The sequence below is a fragment of the Mizuhopecten yessoensis genome, unplaced genomic scaffold, assembly GCF_002113885.1.
Source record: "Mizuhopecten yessoensis strain PY_sf001 unplaced genomic scaffold, ASM211388v2 scaffold419, whole genome shotgun sequence".
NCBI classification, from domain to species: Eukaryota; Metazoa; Mollusca; class Bivalvia; order Pectinida; family Pectinidae; genus Mizuhopecten; species Mizuhopecten yessoensis.
In genome coordinates, this window is record NW_018403537.1 from 1,478,505 (window position 1) to 1,504,690 (window position 26,186).

General features: G+C 34.8%; 1 protein-coding gene across 1 annotated transcript in view; it reads right to left on the bottom strand.

Annotated features, from left to right (window-relative positions):
* Positions 1-26,186, bottom strand: part of LOC110448349 (A disintegrin and metalloproteinase with thrombospondin motifs 18-like) — a 112,032-nt gene that overhangs the window by 12,007 nt on the left and 73,839 nt on the right. The window contains exons 4-12 of the mRNA XM_021494536.1: positions 9,020-9,215; positions 7,477-7,925; positions 6,768-6,851; positions 5,478-5,637; positions 4,780-4,885; positions 4,229-4,366; positions 3,560-3,713; positions 2,316-2,414; positions 1,428-1,576 (exon numbers count right to left, since the gene is read on the bottom strand). Coding sequence (XP_021350211.1) covers positions 1,428-1,576; positions 2,316-2,414; positions 3,560-3,713; positions 4,229-4,366; positions 4,780-4,885; positions 5,478-5,637; positions 6,768-6,851; positions 7,477-7,925; positions 9,020-9,215 — 1,535 coding nt within the window. The remainder of the gene's footprint in view (positions 1-1,427; positions 1,577-2,315; positions 2,415-3,559; positions 3,714-4,228; positions 4,367-4,779; positions 4,886-5,477; positions 5,638-6,767; positions 6,852-7,476; positions 7,926-9,019; positions 9,216-26,186) is intronic.

Genomic DNA, 26,186 nt, shown 5'->3' on the forward strand with positions numbered 1-26,186 from the left:
AAATGATTGAAGATGCTTCTCATTATATATAGTAAACTTGAATATGCTATTCTCCCACCCTTCACAGGTGTGTCTCCCGTTTTAGCCGGGAAAGATCAGCTTGTCACCCCCTAGGGGGAGATAGCTTCGTGCTGATTAGCAAGTGTTCAATTGTAACGTCACTTAAATGCGTCATCGGTAATTGTGACATCATCAAAACTGAATGACGATATGCATACCCCACATGTGTTTTTGATTACAAACATCGAAGACTACTGTCGGTGGAGTTATGACTGAACTTATAGGATGGGAGTAAGATAATCATCCCCTACCTTGAGGGTATAACAGAGAAATCTCCAACCCTCGGGTGATTTTTTTGGTTGTCTAACCCTCGGCAGAGCCTTGGGTTACCTTGGGTTGCTAATTTCTCTGGCAAACCCTCAAGGTAGGGGAAGATTCTATTAATCAACAAACTATAAATCTGTCCACTCTACAGTCTTCACCGTATTGACAAGCTTCTTACAAATTTACTATATTTTTAACTGTGTCAGAATTCCCTCTCATGTTCATTGGCATAAAACTTGAAGTTTTTTAACACTTTACAGTACTAAAATTGCATATTAGATGCAGTCTATTCAAAGATAAATCATAAACTTGTAGCAGAACTGGACCTGGTCGATTGTCTCGAAAAGGTAGCTCAATTGGTAGAGTTTGGAGGGTCCCAGGTTCTAATCCTGGTCAGGCCATGCATTTATCTGATCTAAGTCCTATTACAAACTATCAAACTCAATTTATATATCTCATTTTGATCCTCAAATTGCTTGACTGATATATGGGGTTTATGTTAGTAGACAAAAATCAGCCAACCTGACAAGAAAGACTGCCACTAGGTGTCAAACAGAGAATACAAAAGGTCTTAATAGACATGTGTTTTTAAAGACAGGTTGCCGTTATGTAGAAATCACCACAGGGGTATTTTAGATAGCATTTATAGACAGGTGGTCCTTATAACCAGGATATATGGAAACAACTATTTTGGGTATTCTTTCGTTATATGGTAGTTTTTACAGTCAGTGATTATAGTAATAGAAAGATAATCTTTATAGACAGGTGATCTTTATAAACAGGTAATAAAGAAATCACCATTTCTGATATTCTATACAAGTAGTTCTTACAGGCAATGTTTAAGGGAAGGTTATCTTTCTAGACAGATGGCCATAGTCTTTGCATAGTCAAATTGTCTTTATACACAGGTAAAACAGAGAAAAAAAACCATTTTTGGTGTTTTATATGGTAGTTGATGACAGGCAGTCTTTAAAGAAGGTGGACTTTTTAGTTGGATTGTCTGAATGGAAGAGCATTCTTTATAAACAGATGATCGTTGAAGCAGGTTTCGCTGTATTTAGATAAAGAGAGCAAAGAAAATGACTTGTCACAAAGTAACTTACAATGGGTCATTACACTGCCTCTTGCGACTTTTCACTCCTCCACCACAGGTCCGGGAGCAAGCTGACCACTCGGACCAGGCTGACCACTGTCCATTTACCGGAAGTGGACCTTGTACACCATACGTCTCACACTTACCCTGGCGACACCACTACAAACAGCAACAACACTTAACTGACCAACGCTCAACAACACTAAACTGACCAATGGTCAACATCACTAAACTGACCGAAGGGCAAAAACATATCACTTACCAATCACCACAATATTGCATGTTCATTAAAGAATTGAATCAGGCTAATTTTGGTGTGTTCATATGGTCATTATCTGCAAAGCAGATCATGTGTTGTCTGTCTAAGACTTACTGAATTCATCAACCTAGCTAGGTGACCTGTAATAGATTCAACCATGGCATATCTTCATCAAACATGTTCAATGTACTGCAAATTACCAAAGAAATGAATTGTACTGAAAACAAAGAGAAGATAACTGCCAAGTTAGTAGGGGAAAGTCAGTTTTCATCGCCGACATTGTTGTTTTGTGTTCACATTGCCAAGATAAATCTAATCAAGTTCACGGGCAATTTCTGAAACAGGTCTTTTTAAGTTTAATTATAGATAGATATTTGATTTTTTTTTAAAACTGTTTTTTAAGATTCTGTCTTCTTGCAAAATATATTTTGAAATGGAGCAACTCTCATCTGTTGTTGTCTGTCCTGAAGACGGTTATATGTTCTACGATATCATAATGGTCAACCAAACATGACTTTGTTTTCAAAACTGCAGTATCAGGACAGCTTTACACAGAAGACAACCCTTTAACGGTTACAAAAACATAGGTATCTTTTTGGTCTCTTTAGACGGCAGGTCCACAGTAAGACCAGTACCCACCTTACCGGCGCCACATGAGGTGCCGTCAGCTGCGGGGAGGAACTTAGTTTCACACATCATGCCGCCCTTGTAACACCATAGCTTCTGGCAAATCTCCCTCTACAACCACAAATACGTCTGTCAAGGGTGAAGATACAAAACTGTTCATATACCACGGTATACACATTTAGCTCAAGACCCAATAAGTCCTGGAATGTATTTTTAAGATATTCAATAATTGATCAATTATTAATAAAAAAAACACCCTGCTAAGTAAAAACACTGAATTTTTCTGAAAAGGTAATGTGGGATCCTTTTAACCCTTAAACCCCTTTATCCATTCCCCTACCAGCGCTGACACCAACTTGGTAGTCATTAATTTCTGATGATAAGATTAAAAAAAAATAGTAACATTGATTTTGATCTTGAGCATAGCACTCTGAAATGCTTGTACAGCTGAATTACTGTCAAACTTGACATATATAAGAAGTTTCTATCAAATTTGTTGAATAATCAAGTCCTTCTAATTACAGCAATGACAGCACATTTTCAAATGATATCAAGTGACCTTGATCTTGAGTGCAGCACCTTCAGTGATTCACACATGTAATACTTAATGTAGAACATTTCTTCAAAATCAGTTCATTGATGAATTAAGCTACCAGAATAATGACTTTGACAGGGTTTTTACATATCTTGGGAAAACAGCCTTAAGTTAGGAAAAATAGGAAAAAAAGAAATTAATGAGATAAAGAATAATCTATAGGTATAACATTGTTTCTTCATACTTCTATACTGTTGTGAGGAACACAAACCTATCACCTAAGCCATTGGCACGAGTAAGGGGAGGTAACCCAATATTTCTTCTCACCAAAATAACTAATCTGTCATAAAAATCATTGACTACACTGAATAAGCTAGCCACATATAAAAAGGGTATGTATTGTATATGCAACAATATAATGTACCAGGTGCTTTATGAAATAATCTGGAAGCATTGTAACGTTTCTTTTTTTGTAACATAAATTCCATATATCTGTATCTGTAAAAATACATAAGGATGGATGTTTTTAAACCCCCATCCCTTTATAACCACCTAAACCAGCACACTTAGTTTAATCCAAATTGTTTATGAACTGGCGACTGCACACAATGTATTAGTGTGAGTGATGGATATTTGTTGAGTGCTTAAAATTTCATCAAAGTTACAAGAAATGTATCATCAATTTTATTTTTATTTTTATGAACTCATTCTTCATACAGACCTTTCCAAAGTCAAAGATGCAGAGACTTGCATGCTTTCCGAATTGCCACTGACACTGGGTATCTGCGTTGAAGATTTCTCCTGGTAGTTTATCCGGGAACTTTAACTCAGCCACCGCCTGTGGTTCGTCGACTAAACAACTTGACTGGATTGTACTGTAATGTATGTTTCAACACGAGGTAAAATCAACATTTAAACGATATCACATACAGCAACACCTAAGTTTTCTGTCACCTGACTTTATTGACACCTGACTTTACAGACACCTGGTTTTACCAACATTACATTTTACTGACACCTGACTTCTCTGTCAGCTGGCTATACTGTCACCTGACTTTAAGGACACCTGACTTTATTGTCACCTGAGAAACATACTTAAGGTTATGAAATATTTATTTGGCTCATTCCTCCAAATAAGTGTGCTAACAACATCTAGGCCCCATTGTTCAAAGTTTACTGAACTGAAAGACAAATTAATACAGAACTTCCTTCGAGAATATGTTCCATGTATTCAAACCCAAGTCTCATCTCATTTAGCCTTGACTTTGGACCAGGTGAGCTAAAAACATCTGCTTGAACAATGAGTATATTTATTTCATTTGAAACATCTGTTTCATATGGCATAGAATTGAACATGCATATTTTTTCAGTGTATTTTGTAGGAACTTACTTGAAGAACCTATGGAGGTAGTTACGACTGCATTGGGACCATTTAAATATGCCACTCTTGGAGCTGAGTGTGGGAGACATAATCGTTCCAGTGTGCGGCCGACACATATTGTCCGTACCGTCGTGTAGCATCCCAAAACTACAACAAAGAGATTAGCATTAAACAGGTGCAAAAATAACATCATCTGTTTTAACTTATTATTCTTCCTCAAGAAATGACATCTTTATGTATTGGGGGTGAATATGACCTCATAAAAGAAGTTAAGTAGGTGAAATGGAAATAGTTATTTTCTGACTAATATCTCACATTTTGGTTAAAAAGAAACAAGTTCCAAGGAGTTCTGATTTTTCATTATTTCACGGGGATTCACAGATGCCTCCATTTTTACCTTGCATCAAGAAAAATTTACAGAACCTAAAACTAATATACATTGGATAACATATATGCAAAATAATGGTAGGTTCCTACAGTGAAAACATTCCACCTGCAGTTTGTCATAGCAATGTTTTACTACAGTAATATATATTAAATGGAGGGAACTCTGGACTTACTTGTGTCCGATTTCATGAGCGATGGTGAACGCTGTTGCCAGTCCGGAATCCTCCGTAACACTACAGCTCCTCAACCTGTTACACATCCCCTTCACAGGTGCAAATCCTGAAGTTCAAGAAGCGTGCAGTTGTCAAACCTAATACTTATACAATGTTGCCTTTATTTTTTTTACATTTTATTTTAGAGCTGTGTATATATATAACTTATACAGATTCATATTTGAACTTTGACCTGTTATTGTGACCTTGAACTCAGAACTAGGCTTCTAAAAGGAGAGGCATTACACAGTTAGTGTGAAACATTGACACAAGTCTTTATCATTGTATTATTGTTAAATAAAATTGACCTTTGACCTATGACCTACAATGTTCTGAACAATAGATAAGAAGTCATGTCCAAACACACAAAGGGTCATTGGATGTTTGATAGTTCAGAATGGTATGACCTGGATAAATGTAAAACATTAACCTATGACCTATGTACTGTGACCTCAAAAATCTTAGTTGGTTATTCCAAATGCATTGTGGACTTTTGATTGTTGCCCTTATTTTTTTTCTTTTGACATCAGCAATTAAAATCTATGTATCTTGCTAATAATTTTATAGAAAAAAATAAAAAATATCACAGATCAGCTTCAATTATTACATTTTGCATATGTTTTTTTTATTTTAAAGAATGATTGGGCCTGATTTCTTACCTAGTGTATTACAGGGAGCGTTTCGAAGAGCACAGATGTCCAGTCCTGTCAGGAGTATGGCATGGTCATGCTGTCGATGTCGCTTCCCACCAATCACAGCCTGCCATTGGCAGAAACTATTGAGTGTTTTGTCAGCATTGTGACTGATGGTAAGTCCGGGCTAATAATGAAAATAACACACAAATATTAACACTTGCGCAAGCAAAAATATAAAGGAGGATCTCCCAATGATATTATAAGCATTAATTCACGCATAAAAATATATGGTTATATTACAAGAAGACACTAAGATTTGCTGAACATTCCATTAACACCACCAGCAAAAGAAAATTTGAAAGATGAATGAGAATTGCCAAAATGGTAAAAGCAGTCTTGGACATCGGGCGGGCCCCTAAAGTGTAGCTATCAATTACAGGTGACAATAAACTTTACAACTCTCTCCTGTCAGACCATTAATGCCGTCATTTGATCAAATTAAAGTTAACGTAACATAAGGTTGTTGTGTTCATACAAATTGACAGGGTTTACATATCCAAGCACAGGTAACTTTGCAAATTGTTTATTTAAAAGTAGACACATCCTATGGACCACAGAAAAACAGAAGATAGTTAAGAATTAACGTTTGGTTAAACTAACTTTAATAATTATGTATTTTTTTAATTTTACTAACAGAAAAATTAAATCACCAATAACGTTTAAGTTACAGCTAAAACATGATCAAAAGTATTCATAAAAGATACTTTTGCAAGTGTCTTGGTGTAGAACTCTTTTAGAACTTAGACCTATGTCTATCATGGTAAGGTAGGATATATCCTTAATAGAATAGGTGGAATAAAGGAATAGGCAAGCATATCAGGTACTGTGATCCTGATATGTCCTTGAATTTATTTACAGTTAGAAAGGTTACAGTAAATACTATTAACTTTTATGTTAAACTTTAGCTTGAATTTATCCTGCTATGCTGGAGACACCCGACAATTAATTCAGGATTATCTCCCTTCCTACACTATTCTGACATTGGATGGGAAATAAATCATGAGCTTCCTGGGAATTCATTTCTTCAGATCATCAATTCATTTGGAAACTTACATTATTTTATTAGAAATACAGAATGAATTTAAGTTCAGAAAAGATTATTTTTCCAGAAAACGACCTCTATTTTTGTTCTGGCTGGATCAAGCATACACTTACTTAATTTAGCAGAGTTCTCTCATGACCCTGACCTGTATTATTTTTGATGTCAAGGTTTTGACATCTATGTGGAACAATAAGTTAGTTGCCAGGTCTTACCTCTGATCCATCCATGATAATGAGTCCCACCAGTACAATGTTGACTTTGTATCCAAGGCTATCGTCCAGAAACAGTTGGGACACCTTTAAAATGTCAAAAGGTCAAAAGAATGAATGTTTACAGTAAGTTTATTCAATTGAATAGAAAAATATTACAGGCCAGAAAAAGATTTAAACTCTGAATTTTCAAACTTCTTTGTTGAATACCAACTGATCAAAATCTGGCCTCAACTTCTTAAGAAAAAGAAATAAATTTGGAGTTCAGTTTTTCTATACAAGCCACCTTTTTTATAAATGTATTTTTTTTCTTAATTCAATTAATATTATAAATATATGTAAGCTAAATCGCTCTGTTTTCTTTTCAATATCAATGGTAAAACATGTTTCCAGATTTATTCTGATCATCTTTAGAGAAAGATATTTTATTTGGAGTAAAATCTAATTGTCCTAGCAAAAGTTAAAAAAAATCTTGAATAATGAAAAAACTTAATGTGTTTCATTTAATTTTCATTGGGAATACTTACTGCAATTCAATAGATATTTCTACATGCCTCATATATCCTATCCATCCCATAATATATCTTCATCGATTTCAATAATATTAAATAATTCTTGTTAAAGTGACCACCAAATATTCTCTGATCACTTGAGTATCGACACAAAATATTTCCTAAAACACTCTACAAATCCTCAACTTCATTATACGCACCATGTTAAACATACTGAGGACATAGGTGGTGACATTCTGGCGGCCATGTTTCACATACACATGTTGGTCAACGACAACGAGTGTTTCCACGGTTTTTGTGCGCGAGAACTCCTGTCGTCGCCGGTCAGAAGATGACGACCCCTGCTGTCGTTTCGTATTAGATAAACTATCTTGTTGACGCCTAGCATTCGCTGCCCTCGACCTTTCTTGTTGGCGTCGAGCGCGCAGCAACATTTCCTGACGACGTCTGTCATATAACAGCCTCTCACGGTGTTGTCGGTCGTGATGCAGTAATCTTTCTTGACGTTGTCGTTCACGTGACAATCTTTCTTGATGTCGTTGATCATGTGACAAACTTTCCTGTTGTTGCTGATCATGTGACAAGTTCTCCTGAAGATTCTTGGAATCAGACGATCGTTTCGTTCTTGTTGGCTTTAAATATTGGTCATCTATCAGAAAAAACAAAGATTTACACAAATGGCTTTTGGTTTATGGATCCTTGTCCAAATGTGTTGTGTTTTTTTAGGTCTCTGGGCCAGAGATTATAACTATAGCCTTGGATCTAGAATTCAGAGTTTTGCTTGTTATCAAATCAGTGATATAGCTATGCATTTGTGGTAAAATATTGTGATGCCCGATTGCAAGATTGATACAATTGTTGTTATATTTTCTTGAAAATGTACTCAAAGTTAATTAGTACTTTTGTAACTAACTAAAAGGTGTGTAACATTGCTCATAGCATCCACTACACTGTGTGTGTATATCTGGGTCATGAGAGGTGTATACGGCCAAACAGGGAGCGGGGCATCCGTGTCTCACAGACACATTTCAATCGTTTTGAAAAAATATGTCATTTTTAAATTGTATAACAGAATCGAAGCAAGGTCTCTTGTTTCCGGGAGCTGACAACAGGATTCAGCAGTTTTAAGCACTTCAGTCATATACGCCCAGAGAACTGCATGGCCTCTTGTCCTATATACAGTAACCTCCCCTTAACTTCTGTTATGATATATGTAACTGTAGCACTATTGGGCCGGGACACTTCTGTTGACCAGGTAGCTCAATCTGTTAGAGCAATGGTATATCTATCAGAAGTCTAGGGTTCCAATCCCGTTCTAGTCTCACATTTGTTTTTACATTCAGAACATTGTTGTTGATTATATTTGGCTTATTTTCCTCTTTATTTCTCATTAAAGTCCCGCAAGGAATGTTTTTTCTTCAGAATGATTTATCAAAGCTATAGTCATGCCGGGAAAAACAGTCTCCCAATACTTAGTTACAGGTTTTGGCAGTGGTACGAAGATCCTTAAGTATGCAAAATGGTCTTACATATTATAGAGATTGCTTTTATGGCTGATTAATTTGGATGAATAAAGTAAATGTGGGTCAATATTACTTATACAGGGTCTCTCGTATCACTGACTACTTTTTCTCTCTCGAAAACTCAAAAGTGCAGAAAGTCACATTATTAATTGTATAAGCGAGAGTGGTCTCCCTTTACACAGCTAAAGACGATGACATCGACAAACCCTGGATCACTTACGTTTTTGAGCCTCGTAGTATATAGGTTCATGTCCTTGGAGAGCTGACTTTTTATAAAGGACATGTGGCTGCCCGTATCCATGGTGATGATGGTGCCCATGACGATGGTGGGGAGAGGTAGATGTGTTTTTTATATAGAGATGTTCAGCCATGGGCTCAATAACATAATCTTCATCTGGTAATTGTAATACTCCTGTCTGTAAAACAAAACAAATTGTGTTAAGTACAGGTATTTACTAATTATGGTAACAAAAATGCATGGAGTAGAATTAAGAGTGGGTCAATTGATAACCTCCACACCAGCAAGCTATATGATCACATTTCATAAATATTATGACCTAATTGTTCTCTAGAAGAATCAAGTCATTTCAATTTTCTTACATATTGGATCTATACACACAACTTTGAAAGTATAGGTCAATACGATCATAACCATACTCTAAGGCCATCTTTTTAACCTTATATTCCAACAATTATGAAACGAAGTTTATTTAACTTATTATAATCACTCTGGTTTAAGCTGAGATGGAAGAGATCAACGGGTGTTCATATTGGAAAGAAACCGGAGTACCCCAAGAAACTTGTGGTAAAGCATTCAGGTGACCCATACACATTTTGTGTAACATATCTTAAAGACTAGCTACCAATCCAGAATTTGTTCATCCCGAAGTGAACAACCTGTCAATCCTTTTTTTTTATATTTATAGTTTATGATCCTGCAAAAATGTGAAATTCAACCAAACATTTTTGTTCAATGAATATCAAGGCCATTTTAATTTCAAGAACAAGACTTCAAACTTTTTTTAAACATTACAGGTGGGTTGCACTCAATCTTCGAGGAAAATAAATCTTTCCATTGCTAATCTTATCATCATCCCACAGACTCTGAGCTTATCATCAGCATAATAACATTTGTACTCCCAGTAGACTATTGTTTTAATGACATCTACGGTAATGTTTTACCGAACTCCGACAGATTAACAGTACCAGGTAATGCCAGAGTTTAACGGTAAATGTACTTTTCGTACAATCTTTCACCACCGTATCTAATCTCTTGAAGCACTTTACAACAAAACATTACTCAGCCTCCCAAATCTTAGTTTCACTGTGCGATGAAAATGACAGTAACATTTTCTTTTTCATTTAAGGCTCCATGCTCCAATACAGACAAAGAACTACTAGAGAACTCTAGAAGTTTTTCCGTACAACAGTAGCCTCCCCTTAGTTTGGTTTTGGAATATACAACTGTTGAGCAATTTGGCCAAAACATTTGCGTTGACCAGGTTATGTATAGGTCAGTTGGTTATAGTGTCAGATAATAGCGATTCTACATCCAGGGTCAGAATGCTGGTCCAGCAGATGCATTGCAGGACAAGTTTTGATTTTTTCCAAAAAATAATGATTTTACTCACTTTAAGATGACCCACAAAATTAAAACCATACAGAAACAAAATAGAAACAAACAAAGACTGATAGGTAGGAATATAGTTGGGGCAACAATAATCCTGTCAGACTTAACAGAACAGGATAAGTGATCTAATCCCGTCCTATAGTCAATTATCTTCAAAAAAAGGTTTGAACGGCTATCAAAACCTGGATCAAGAATGTTACAGTCAATAAAACCGTGATACAGAAAGAAGCAAGAATGATCTTACAATATCTTTAATTAGGTTTATCTGTAGAATTATCAATTGGACAGCTGAATCTGTCTCTTAAGTCCAACCTGATGGACTGTACATTGTTTAATCAGGGAGTTACCTCCCTTTAGTGATGACAGCCATCTGATAAAGAAGTTGTCCAATTTAGAAAATGTATCCTCATGTTGAGGTAGAATCTGAGTTTAATTTTATATCAGTGTTTCTGTGGGCATATGTTTTATGGTAGGATAAAAAAATGGTTGATATAGCTAACCCTTCTGATGTTCCTAAGGACCTGGTGTCCCTTGTATCACAGGAGGGGAGAGTGCAGAACAGAAGAGAAATGTTAAACTGATGAGAAATCTTGTCTACAGAATCACAGGGTAGGAGTGTGCAGGAGAGAATAGAAAATTCTAAACTGATGAGATATCCTGTTTGTGGAATCGAAGGGTGGGATTGTGCAGGAAAGAATAAAAACATTGATGAGTAGCCTTTCTACAGGAGATAATAGAAATATTGATTAGTACATTTTTCTTCAGAAATCACAGGGAGATTACAAGATTATAAGATAAAAGTTTGATATTTTCTTTATAAACCTGCTTTATTTAAGCTCCTTGCTGTTCCATTTATTGTCGCATCTGTATAAAGTATATGTATTAAGCTCCACAAAGAGTGGAACATCTGATGCTATATCTCTTAATATCACTAACAATAACCCAGGACAATAAATCACACCTTTATGAATTAAGTGTATATTTACTGTCACCATTTATGTTACTTATATCTACCCTGACCAGCTCTGTATGATACCATTAATTCAACTTGACCCGATTTTGACTTATTCGACCTTGTGTTGAAATCATGTGTAAGAAACTAGTTATGGATCTTCGTCGGATCAATGGTATTATTACTTGTCATAGTGAAGCTACAGTTGAATATGTTCATTTGAACATTTAATGTTTATCTTGACAAACATAGCATCTACAAAGAATTGTCCACTCCGACTTCAGGCGATACATCGGCTAGGCTATAAAGCTGAATAGTTGTAAATCCATCGTCAACAACAGAGATTTGTAACTTGTCCCTTGTGATATCGGACACAGTGGTGTACCTGTTTCGATGCTACTGCTAATCTTTTATGAAAAGAGTTAAATATCTGGAATAAATATGGATGAAAATTTACAGTGAAAGAAATTCACTCATTGTTGTAGACCTATTAAGACATGGTTTGTGCGATAGCGATACGATACGATACTGCACACGTAGAGAAAGTTGTACCGCCAGCTATTTTGTACGTTACTACGTCTTTAATATAGAAGGGTTTGTTTGTTTGTTTGTTTGATTCTGTTTAACGTCCTATTAACAGCCAAGGTCATTTAAGGACGGCCTCCCCTGTGTGCAAGATGCATGCGCGTAGTGTATGTGTGTGTATTTTGGGAGGCTGCGATATGTTCGTGTTTATCTCCTTGTGATAGCGCGGAACTGATGCCGACTTTATAGTGCTACCTCACTGAAACATACTGCCGAAGACACCCAGCAGGACGCCCCACCCGGTCACATTATACTGACAACGGGCGAACCAGTCGTCCCACTCCTAATTTGCTGAGCGTTAAGCAGGAGTAGAAACTACCATTTTTAAAGACTTTGGTATGTCTCGGCCAGGGGACAGAACCCAAAGCCTTCCTCACAGGGGCGAACGCTCAACAAATGGCCAAAAGTGAGGCATTGTCAAGGGAGACATTAGGAAGAAGAAAGTTATTTAGAAAGGAGAGAAGAGATAAGGTCCCAAATTTAGTCGCCTCTTACGGAGACTAATCCATGAGTCATAACAGTGTATCGTAGAACAAAGCTGTCAACCATCCCTCATTAGGAGAGAGATTCCCTCATTTTGATCAAAATTTACCAATCTCTCTCACCCTTGAAATTTCTTAATGAACTTTTCCAACCTTTGAATTGGAAGAGATCAAATGTCGTCTTCAGGGGCAAACGAGTTAAGTCCAAACTCACACAAACTCAAAATCTACATCCTGTGGTCAAATGATCAAATTACTGCATGATGTGTATAATGACCATAACAGGTGTGTCTGAATCAAATGATCTCCTAGTTACTGTAGGGTGTGTATAATGATCATAACAGGTGTGTCTGAATCAAATGATCTCCTAGTTACTGTAGGGTGTGTATAATGATCATAACAGGTGTGTCTGAATCAAATGATCTCCTAGTTACTGTAGGGTGTGTATAATGATCATAACAGGTGTGTCTGAATCAAATGATCTCCTAGTTACTGTAGGGTGTGTATAATGATCATAACAGGTGTGTCTGAATCAAATGATCTCCTAGTTACTGTAGGGTGTGTATAATGATCATAACAGGTGTGTCTGAATCAAATGATCTCCTAGTTACTGTAGGGTGTGTATAATGATCATAACAGGTGTGTCTGAATCAAATGATCTCCTAGTTACTGTAGGGTGTGTATAATGATCATAACAGGTGTGTCTGAATCAAATGATCTCCTAGTTACTGTAGGGTGTGTATAATGATCATAACAGGTGTGTCTGAATCAAATGATCTCCTAGTTACTGTAGGGTGTGTATAATGATCATAACAGGTGTGTCTGAATCAAATGATCTCCTAGTTACTGTAGGGTGTGTATAATGATCATAACAGGTGTGTCTGAATCAAATGATCTCCTAGTTACTGTAGGGTGTGTATAATGATCATAACAGGTGTGTCTGAATCAAATGATCTCCTAGTTACTGTAGGGTGTGTATAATGATCATAACAGGTGTGTCTGAATCAAATGATCTCCTAGTTACTGTAGGGTGTGTATAATGATCATAACAGGTGTGTCTGAATCAAATGATCTCCTAGTTACTGTAGGGTGTGTATAATGATCATAACAGGTGTGTCTGAATCAAATGATCTCCTAGTTACTGTAGGGTGTGTATAATGATCATAACAGGTGTGTCTGAATCAAATGATCTCCTAGTTACTGCATGATGTGTGTATAATGATCATAACAGGTGTGTCTGATTCAAATGATCTCCTAGTTACTGTAGGGTGTGTATAATGATCATAACAGGTGTGTCCGAGTCAAATGAATGCTTTTTGGAGTTATTATTGAGCAAAGCAGATTCAGTCGTGTTTCACACATTTTCTCCTCATTGGAAATGTGGAAGGAGGGAGATCTCCCTATTAGGAGGTTTTAGAGGTTGACTCCTATGTTAGAGTCTAACCAGAGTTTTCTCCTCTTTTTTTTTCCAATAGAATTTTTTAATGGATGTTGTCCTTGTTATTATATATCTTGTAAACAAATATTTACGAAGAAAATACTGTAGGAAAAAAAGGAATCTGATTCAAATACATAGTTATTATCTATGTATGTACATTTTCATTAACATTAAAATGAAAACATTTGACATATTTTATTGAAAATCAAATTGGTCACTATTACAAAAGTGACAATTAATATACCGCAGTATTACACCAGCCAATATTACCTATTTTTTTAAATCATATTTGAATCTAATCATTCACTAATTTGTTCAAAATTAAAATCAATTTGAATATTCAGATAATGAATAAAAATAATACAGGCACTAAAAGTTGAATATTTAAACTATTATCATATTCCTGTGAAAAATTAAAAAAGAAATAGAAGGTAAGTTGAACAGGAAGGTGATCATATCTTGAATTAAAATTGGTTCAAGAATGGAAGTTGTTTTGAAATTTTTATGACAAAAGTAGGGTTGAAAATCTTTGCCAATTAAACATATGTGTATACAATCCTGTATTACTATTTATTTAACTCATTCACCCCTGAACACACATTTGAACTCTTCCAATTCAAAGGTTGGAATAGTTCATTATGAAATTTCAGGTGTGAATGAGTAAAAATAAGAAGTTAAATGAACTACATTGTATTTAAAAAATGAATTCTAAAGTATATCCGCCAAATACATTTATGAAGCATCATCTTGCTATCTGCATACCATATGAATTTATCTTCGATGAAATCTTTCAGAAGGACCTTATAAAATTGTGAAGTGTTTTAAACATTTAAAAACAAAAACAAACATACTTGAAGAGTTTCACGACTTTTTGGTTTACGAGTAAGGACATAAAATCCCTTTGAAGTATTTTGAGCCCTGAAACTTCTCCTTAGCGGGGGTGACAAGAGGAGCTTGTGCAAACAAAGGGTGCTTCAGGTTAAGTGGGTTCAAACCACTTCACAAGGGAGATAACTTGGAAATAAAACTATGACCTCATACAATGTATCCATGATATTCTTTCCCATTTTTTTTTAAATCATACTAAAATAAATTTTGAAATTGAGTAAAACATATTTTCTGAAAACAAAGTAAAATGACCTTCAATGCAAAGCTTAACAAATGTAGTGTCGAATCAATTTTTTTAGAACTAGAAAAAGGTCTGTAAAAAAGAAAAGCCCCCCCTGACCCTGTGGTTGCCCTATAAATAGCAACAGTGACCTTTATATTAACCTTTGGCCCCTAAAAACAAACTCTTAAAAGGTTTTCTTATACCTGTCCTTTGCATATTTTTGACGAAAATCTGTGTAAAGAAATGAAATTGGTAGTGTAGTAACAATAAACTGGGACAGGACAGGATATGACTCACATGATTAACAGTCTGTGCCCCTCCACTTGAAATGATGAAGGCATGAAAATGTGTTTTTTTTCCCCTCCTCCCTCCTTCCCCACCCAAATAAAATGGTAGGGAGGGGGGATAAGTTTGTTCGTGTTTTTTATTCTATTATCATTTTCAGCGATAAACAAAATAAGGTATGTGAAGTTAAAAGGACTAATGGAAAACATATTCTGTCAATGATAACATAACTTTGCATAACATAATTAGTTAACAATCAGTATGATTTAGGGTTCAATACAAATATGTTTTTATATACATTTAACCAAACTTAACCAATCAATGCATTCAGAGTGATGCATCATTTTCCCATTTTCATTCATTTTTGCTTTAAATTGCACATGAAGGGGATGATTTACTTGAGACTTTCTATAATATTTTGCAGGTGGCTCTGTTATTTCCTGTTCTGAACCTTCATGGTACATTAAATGGCTTGCGATATTGTAGTCTATAGAACAAAAAAAAGTCTCTGTGTTCCTAGCTGTCACACAGAGTTTAGATAGTGTTACTTGAAAAACAGATGACGACTACTTCGGTCCAACAATACACAAAGCGAATCTTGCATTTTGGAAAAAATGAAAATGGTTGAAGACCGTCCAATTCAGTTTATAATTCATTTTTCTTCACAAAAATTGGATGGATAAAAAATGTAGACTGATAAAAGAAAACATGGCAGTGTTAGATCATGTTAAATATTTAGGGTCAACCAATTTCAAAGGAAATCAGAAAATTAAATAAGACAGGTGTTTGGATAGGCAATCCGTTGACAGGTCCGAATTTTGCATATCCATGATCAGATATCGAACATGAAAAATTGGGTGATGTGATTAAGACCAAGAAATATATGCAATATTAGTCATCTCTGAACAACCTTGGAATGCTGAAAGAAAAAATCTCAATCATCAAGAAATCCCTTTGAAATGATATAGGTGATGATTAATTATATACCCCTGGGGAAAGTTATTTAAATTTTTCCAAAAATTCCCCTGAGGTCATTAACATTTTTTATCTTTTCTTTTTAATTTCTTTTTAAATGTCAAAGCTTGAAGTTAGAAAAAAAATATGCATGTGGGCCAGAAATGAAAAGTAATTAACCAGTAATAAAAGCAAATAAAAAAGGCACATATTTGATTGAATTCGATACAGACGAACCCAAAATTAATTTTAATTTTTTTTTTTTTCAAATACTTTAAAATATCCAGGGTGTGAGAAAATTTCTATTAAGACTGCAATTAGTCTTCAGATAACTGGAGATCGACGGATAGTGCTGCATCGAATCTGGGTAGAAAGATGGACAAAGTGATAAGGCTGATATTAGTGCCAAGTTGTTCATACTGTCAGCGCTTGAAATGTAATTCGACACTAATTGAAAGTGATTTGCTAGTACAAGCACAACTTTCCTCATAATGTGTATTCAATTTGTTTGTCTGCTGTTTGGTGCCAGCCATTCAACGATAGCCCCAAACCTATCTTTTTGGGTGGCAGTTAAATTTGTTCGACCAGAAACAACCGATAATTAATCTCTCTGGCTGAATTAACTGCTGATCACACAGGTGTCATTAAAATGCAACAAAATGCAAGAAATTAACTCAGAATTGTAGCAGAATCCTTCACATTCCTACGAATCATTAAGGACGCCAGTGTTACAAACAACCGTTCAGATTCAGTCTCATAAAATCAGAGCCTGTGAGTAATTTCTACCTCACTCCCCACCACACAATTTAAATGTTTGAATTCATGCAGTTTTCCTGTTGGTCCTTAATACAAATAACGGAATTCAAACTAATTTCTATTTCATTCCGAAACAAATTCAAGATCTGTTTTTATCAAATAACCAAGAATTGATGCAAAATCCATGTGCCTCTACGTTAGTAATGCATGTGTGTGAGTGTGGTAGTGTGTTTGTGTATTTGACTCCTTGTGATAGCGTATAGATCCGAAGCTTTTTCATTGAAATACCATTCCAAAGGCACTCGATCAGCAGCTTATTTAACTCGGTGTCATGCATAAAAAGTTACCCCCCCCCCCCCCCCCAAAAAAAAACCCCAGATACTTTTTATGCAGGAGGTACATTATATGAATGACACTGGTCTCATCATACTCTAAAAGTAAAACATTTAACAGGCAATAACCACTACTACATTTCAGGATTTTGGTATCTGCACTTTTATGATGAAGAATTTGTATTTTTTCCCCCCCTGTAACATACCGTGTATTCCGTTTCAGACTGTTTAACTCCACGTAAAAGCTACCAGTATCACTAATCGAAAGACAACCATATCAATTTTTCATCATTCAAATGAGTTATTAGGATTTTAATATTTTGTGTAGTAACAGGTGGTTTACACAGCACTCTTAAAGTACAGTGTATAAGCTTTTTTGATACATTGTCAGCTTAATAAAACTTAAAATGGAATTTTGATACATTATTTTTTCCAAAATATTTCCTCTCTATTTGCAAAATTGAACCTAAAAAAATAGTTGTGGGAATCTAATTGGTCTCCATTAAGTTCAGGGGAAACAAAACACTTCAAGAACAGTTAAATAGTTCAATTATCTTTCAAAAAAAATTGAATTGAAAATTTAATGTGATCTTATATTAAGCTTACAAATCGTAATATCACAAGATATATAATTCATTATCATTCTGCATGCAAACTCCACCTAAAAAAATTGTTTGTTTTTTCAGTGCTTGGTAGACCTGTTGATTTGGAATTTAATACTAAAAGGCATGACTTTTAAATGTTAAAAAAAACAATATGTCACATAATATGTATTTCAACTTTCAACAAATCTATTTAGCAGAAATCAACAGTCAACAAACACACACCCATGACTTCCGATACATCACAGTTCACTAACCACGGTGTGTAACATACAATGGAAACCGGACCTCGGCGTTTCATCATTCAAAGTTTTAATTTCATTTCAGAAAGTTTATTCAGAACAATATCAAGTCAACTCAACTCGTGTTTAGCGTGTCAAAAAAGCTAAGCGTGTCCTGGTTTTAAAACAAAATGCTGTGACCTACCGCATATCACGGTGAAGAAAAAACATGGCATTTGATAGACAGGCATTGGTTTCAATTTCACCATCAGTCCTTACACTTTAAATGTTGCAGATCCCTATTCAATTTCAGTAATTATTGAACTGTAAACTTTAACTGTCAAAAGATGTGTATCTGTTAAAATGTTTTCAACCATTTGGGCCAATGATTTTGATATAGCCCATACATAACGTTTTAACGGGACACGTCTCAAACAAATTACACACCTTCTATCCCAAATCTTTGATTGCTGCAACTCCATAAAAAAAGGCAACAAACTCACAATTCTTCTACTTAAAGAGATAAGCTCAATTTCCTGCGACACAAAAATTCCACTGCTTATTAATGGACAGTTGTTAATTTGATGACACGTTTGAAAATTATCTATTGCATATAAGCTTCATTTTGGTAGAATAAATTAGAAAACAATAATTGAAGATAGCTGTAACACAAACCAAAGGTACATTGTAAAATGTTGCATTAATTTTGTCTGAACCTTTATAACCCGATCAGAAATGTATATGAAAGGTTAAGCATATACCCTCAACTTCTACATAAATCACTGATATTTTGTGTAAGGTAGCAGACCTCAAAACCTCTCACAGAAATCACATGTTAGGTAGCATACACCCTTAACTCTAACACAAATCACATGTTAGGTAGCATACATCCATAACTCTACCACAAATCACATGCAAGGTAGCATTTACCCTCAACTCCTACATAAATAACTGATATTTTGTGTAAGGTAGCAGACCTCAAAACCTCTCACAGAAATCACATGTTAGGTAGCATACACCCTTAACTCTAACAGAAATCACATGAGAGGTAGCATACACCCTTAACCCTAACACAAATCACATGTAAGGTAGCATACACCCTTAACTCTAACACAAATCACATGTTAGGTAGCATACACCCTTAACTATAACACAAATCACATGTAAGATAGCATACACCCTTAACTATAACACAAATCACATGTAAGGTAGCATGCACCCTTAACTCTAACACAAATCACATGTAAGGTAGCATGCACCCTTAACTCTAACACAAATTACTTGTAAGGTAACATGCACCCTTAACTCTAACACAAATCACATGTAAGGTAGCATACACCCTTAACTCTAACACAATCACACATATTTCTTCATAAGGTAATATATATCTATACTCTATGATATCCCTCTAGTTCAATCAGCCTACATTTACCTCAATTGTAAAGATTATTTAATGTGGTTCAATAATATAATTCAACTAGCTGGTAACCTTTAAGTATCACACAGAGCCATTTGGGGAAAATAATCATGGCATTACTTTTCATACTCAATCAAATATCAAAAGACATGATTGAAATATTTATGTAAATAAAAAGGTTTTTTTACCAAAAACATTAGAAATCATGTAAAATTTATTTTAAAAAATCCTTCCATTTTTTAACCAACAAGTATTTATTGACAAATTTAACAAAAACTAGAATTTTGTTTTTGTGAAGAAAAACATATGTCTCCCCTTATTAGCCAATAAAAAAACTCTGGTATAAAAAAATTAACAAAGGGCCATATCGCTTTATATAGTGGGGAACGAGACCCGAATTAAGAATTTAACACTCCTACTTACCCAAGATACATTAAAACTTTAGCAAGTTTGGTCAATGTAGGTGAAACTAGAACACTGACAGGTCAGTAAGGGCCCCGTCTTGTGGCAATATATCCCACATAATCATCAAGAAGAAATCTGCCCATATAGCTGAACGTGACATTTGACATTTGGACTTCAAAAAAAATCGCAAGGAAGAAAAATATACATTTTACATGTTCTATGATGTGAGTCTTGTTTCCTTCCACTTCCATATTTGCTGAGCTAACAGAAATGTAAATACAGGTGCAATACTCATTTGTTATCTTTGATTTGTTTTATTTCACCTTAAATACTTCCCCCATCAAGAGCCAGGGTCAAAGTAAATGATCCACTTTATCTTTGACCTTTGGACCTAAATGACCTTGACCTTTAACCCAGTGACTCTGACCACTCATTCTTCAATTCCGACCAATTTTGCTCCATAATATCATAACAAAATGTTCATCAGTGAGAAATACAAAACTAGACCTTGACCTTGAACCTTTGGAACCCGTAACCTTGACCTTTGGTTAGTTGACTCTGTGTTAAGTTCTGAACAACTTTGCTTCATAATAACATACAAAAAATGTTCATCAGTAAAAAGATACAATATCTGACCTTGAAATTGACCCATTGACCTTGACCTTAAGTCAGTTGACTCCTTGTTAAAATCCAACCAACTTTGCCTCATAATGTCATAACAAAATGTTCATCAGTGAAAAGATACAAAATTTGACCTCGATCTTTGACCAAGTGACCTTGGCCTTTGGTCAAATGACTCCTTGTTTAATTCTGACCAACATTGCTTCAAAGTGTCATAACAAAATGTTCATCAGGGAAAAGATGCAAAATTTGACCTTGACCTTTGACCAAGTGACCTTAACCTTAGGTCAATTGACTCTTTCTTTAATTCTAACCAACATTGCTTCAAAGAGTCAAAAAGAAATGTCCACCAGTAAAAAGATACAAAATGTAACCTTCACCTTTGACCCAGTGACCTTGACCTTTGGTCAACTGACTCCTTGTTTAATTCTGACCAACTTTGCTTCAAAGTGTCATAACAAAATGTTCCCCAGTGAAAAGATACTGAATTTGACCTTAACCTTTGACCCAGTGACCTTGACCTTAAGTCATTTGACTCTTTGTTAAATTCCAACCAACTTTGCTTCATAATGTCATAACAAAATGTTCATCAGGGAAAAAGATACAAAATTTGACCTTGACCTTTGACCCAGTTACCTTGACCTTTGGTCAGTTGATACCTTGTTTGATTGTGACGGACGGATGAACTAGTATAGGGCACCCGCATCTTTGATGCGGGGCCCTAATAACATGGAAGTTATGCTGTGGACAAACTTCGGTATCAAAAATAAACAAAGGGCCATAACCCTGTATATAGTGACGCACGAGACCTAGTTCCTTCTGTGAGTGATGCAGGTATACTTCAAGTTTGATTAAGATATCTTTAATGGTTTAGAAGTTATGCCATGGACAAACTTTGGTATTAAAAACAAACAAAGGGCCATAACCCTGTATATAGTGGGGCATAAAATCTGATTTTAGTGTGAGAAATTTCACCTTCCCAAGATACATCAATATGGTAAGTATGGTCAACGTAGGTGAAATAACATAGAACTTATGCTCTGGACAAACTTCGGTATTAAAATTAAACAGAGGGCCATAACTCTGTATATAGTGGGGCACGAGACCTAGTTCCAGTGCACTGCACACCTTCTGTGGGTGATGCAGGTATACTTCAAGTTTGATTAAGATATCTTTAACTGTTTGAAATTTACGGGCCGAACAAGAATTTACTGAAAATGTGCACTTATTTGACCTTTGACCTTGAGGTGAAGGTCACAGTGACCTGATTCCAGTGCACTGCACACCTCCTGTGGGTGATGCATGCATACCTAATGTTTCATCAAGATATCTTTAACGGTTTAAAAGTTATGGCCCGGACAAGTCAGATTAGAAGAACCAGAAGAAGAAGAAGAACCTGAAGTACTAATACAATATGTCTCCCTTCATTCGAAGGGGAGACATAATTATCACTACAGAAACTTATGTGAAAATATTATATCCCCCAAAAAAATAAGTCTTTAAGATCACTGTGAGCTAATGAAGAGGTTACATTTCATGATATTTGGAATTTCTACAAGAATTGAAACATTTTATCAATTTTATATTAGGAACAGAAAGGTCGCATACCTCAAAAAGTGACTTTGAAATATTTCTCATCATCAGATAAAAACAGACTATATTTAAATTTTAGAAACTTTTACTTCCGGCCTGACGTTTCCGTACCTTTTCTTCAAGAATGCTGCGATTATAAACATACTTTATCAAAACCTGACGGTTTAATTTCCAATTTATTAGCAGACCTGTCAGAGTGTAATCAAATTAAATGCCTGGAAATTTTCATGATCTAAAATGTCTACCCTAAATTCTATATCTTATTACTTTCATGTGTGAAACGGGAGACTTTATCAGGGAGCTGTAAGGCTTTTAATAAAGATATAAAATTCTTATTAAAAACACTCATTCCACAAGTACATCACCCACAGCCATAGAGATACAGAAGATACAAGCCGAAGCCATTTTTTTTCAAAGGAGATACATGTATATCTTATGTATCCTGAAAATCACATACTTCAAATAAATTACGTTTTTAGATTTTTTTCTTTTCTTTTTTTTTCACAAAAAATTATAAATCATATTTTCATATTAATTAAAGATTATATAAACAGCCACATAAATCTTTACCTAAAGGTTCATTCAATTTCAATTCCCAATTTTAAGAATACAATAGTATAACATCTTTGTTTTGTTTCCTTGTAATGAAGTTGTAAATTTGGTAGTTATACTGAATGCATATTGACATCGATGGTTATCTTCAATTAGAAATTCTTGAGTTTTAAGGCAATACATTTTAGATACTGTATTTTAAGTCATGATACAACCGAGCACAAGGATCTGCTATTGTATATTTTCCATATCATTCAAATTTTTGAAAATTTAATTTTTTTTTTTTTAACATGTAAATTATTTAATGATTGCAGAGCATAATATAATTTACGAGTGGAGAATTTGGAATTCATTATATATAGACTTATGTATTTGTGTGTTGACGGCATGTCAAACAATGATCTCGACATCCACTAAAATAACAGCAGGACAACCCGTTCTATATACAGGAATTCACAAATACATAAATATTTTAAGTATTCCTGAAAGGTGTGGTTAGAATACAGGAAGTGAGATACTTTTGACAGACTAATTCATCGATACAAAGTCCTGAAAAGTCTAGTTAGTACAATGTAAACAGGAAGTGACAGGCCTCTTGACAGTAATTCATTGATTTGAAGTCTAAATAGTCTGGTAAGTAAACCGTAAGTGAGATACTTTTGACAGTAATTCCTTGTTTTCAAGTCCTGAAAAGTCTAGTTAGCATACAGAAAATGACAGGCTTTTGGCAGTAATTCCTTGTTTTCAAGTCCTGAAAAGTCTAGTTAGCATACGGGAAATGACAGGCTTTTGGCAGTAATTCATTTATATAAATTCCTGGAAAGTCTGGTTAGTATAAAGGAAGTGATAGACTTTAGACAGTAACTCATTGATATAAAGTCCTTGAAAGGCTAGTTAGCATACAGGAAGTGACAGGCTTTTGGCAGTAATACATTTATATAAAGTCCTGGAAAGTCTGGTTAGTATAAAGGAAGTGACAGGCTTTTGACAGTAATTCATTGATTTAACGTCCTGAAAATTCTTGTTAGCATACAGAAAGTGACCAGCTGTTGATGGTAACTCATTGATATAAAGTCCTGGAAAATCTTGTTAGCATACAGGAATGACCAGGTATTGACTGTAAGTAATTCAATGACATATTTAAGGAATAACCTTAAAATTATGTTTGGGGTTATACTGTATATATTGGAAAAATAAAACGGTGCTTATAATAAGGAGATGGACACTTAAATTACAGCTAATACTGTGTAATAGAGATCAATACCAGTTTCTCTGTCAATGTCATATATACCACCCAACAAGAGGTCGACTGTGAATGACATGTTCTTGCATTTCCTGGCGATGCCCTTGAATTGTTTAAGCATGTACAAATATTCAGGATGGGCAAGGACTATGCACCCATGAGCGTAAGGGGGTGTTCACTGCAGCAGAACAACCTCTCCCTTGAGAAACTCTACTGTTTCCTTTATACTGGTTACAGATGATGTTCGTGCATCTAATCTCAATGTAAAAAAAAAAATAGCTTGTCAGGTCTTGATTGTATAGCTTCTGCTCAATAAATCAATTTATTGCTCTTAGGGTTTTTTTCAACTTCCTGTCTAATAAAGTTTAAAAATAAAAGAATGACAATTAGAATTTACATATATCAATTTAGTTAGAATTTACATATATCAATTTAGTTAGAATTTACATATATCAATTTGTTTTACAACAGCAATGGTTTAATGGGCCCTTTTTCAAACAAACTCTTCATTCTGACCATCTCAATTATTTCAAATTTTACATTAAGCATTTAAAATGAACTTGAAAGTTCATTCCTTAATCAAATGACATCATATCTGAAACTCAAAACTCAAAATTGAAATTACCTATCTTAAGGACATACAAATGACCAGTCTAGAAATGGAAAAATATTAAATCAATTTCAATTTAATATTTTGATATTCAGTTATAATTGAATAAATTTGACACAATATTTCAAATTAAAACAAAGTTGATACATCAACATAATTGGATATATTTATTGTAAAATGATTTTTTTACTATATATTAAATAAATATATTAAAATCGAATCCTGAAAGTTACATATGGTATTATTTATATTTGATACAGACTTATTTTAATTTTACTTTTCATTTAATTCATAACTGAACTTTATTGACTTAAAATTCAGGAGCTTTAATCATTACTAAATCACTCCTATGATACCAAGCATTTGTCGAATATTAAGACACTGTATTTATATACGAGATAAAAAATCTGCATTTTTTTTCTTCACATATCACTAAGGTCAAAATGGCTGCAACCTTTTCTTGAGGAGCTGCACATTTTTGAAGTAATACACATTCCTATCTGTCAGTAAAACCTCAATGTGCTTTTAACTTTATTCAAAGACTTTCATCGTTAACATTCTACCCCCTTACAATTCCTGTGGATCTTGGAGTTGTCAGAATGTGTGTGGGATACGGCTCAAAGGTCAGGACCTCAATGCTATCACCGAACATGAGCTGCACAGCAGAATTGCATTCATTTATCTACAAGTGTGATTATGTCTCCTCTTCTCAGGTAAGTTGAAGGGTTTTCAACTTGAACATCCAGGGTTAAGAATTAAAAAGCCTCCCACACACAGCTGATTTTTTAAAAGTGAAATATATAGGATATGGGGTTTTTTTCTGTGCAATGAACATGTACACTGATTTCATCAGTGACAGATAAATACTGAAAGAAAGGATTAGCGGGGATCCAGGTTTTGAAATTTCTGAAAGGTTAAAAATTTGAAGTAGGGGTGGAGTGAGGCACTTGATCAATTTGGGGAGAAATTCCCTAAAAAACCACTAAAACAGGTTGCTGAAGACAAAGACAAGAAAATAAAGACTGTCCTGTGTAACTTATGATTCCATGTATGAATATAAGAGACGTTGGTAGACCAAACGTCTATCAGTTTTAACCAGGCTAGTATTAATGGAGATACATTTTTAACCAGGTCAGTATTAATGGATATACATTTCATGGAGATTAGGATTTATTGCCACAAAGCTTAAGATTAACAAGAGGCCCAATGGGCCTGCATCGCTCACCTGGTATAAAACTCACACTTGTAACCTTAAAAGTGATCTAAAATAAAGCTACAGGCAAAATATCAGTATTTATGATTAAAATTCATTTAAAAGACCCTGTTAATTTTTTTTAAAACATTTCACCACTGTGATTGAAAGTCGAACAAAGTCATTATGTTGAACACATTGTATAGCCTTTCATCTCGGGATGCAACTTGCAAAGTATAAACATCCTGGGACCCATGGTTATTCATAAGAGGTTGTTTAAAGATTTTAAACAAATTTGACCCCTGTGACCTTGAATATAAGTCAAAGTCATTCACTTTAACAAACATAGTAGTCCTTGATCCCAGCATATGCTACTAACTAAATATCAACATCCTGAGCCTTTTGG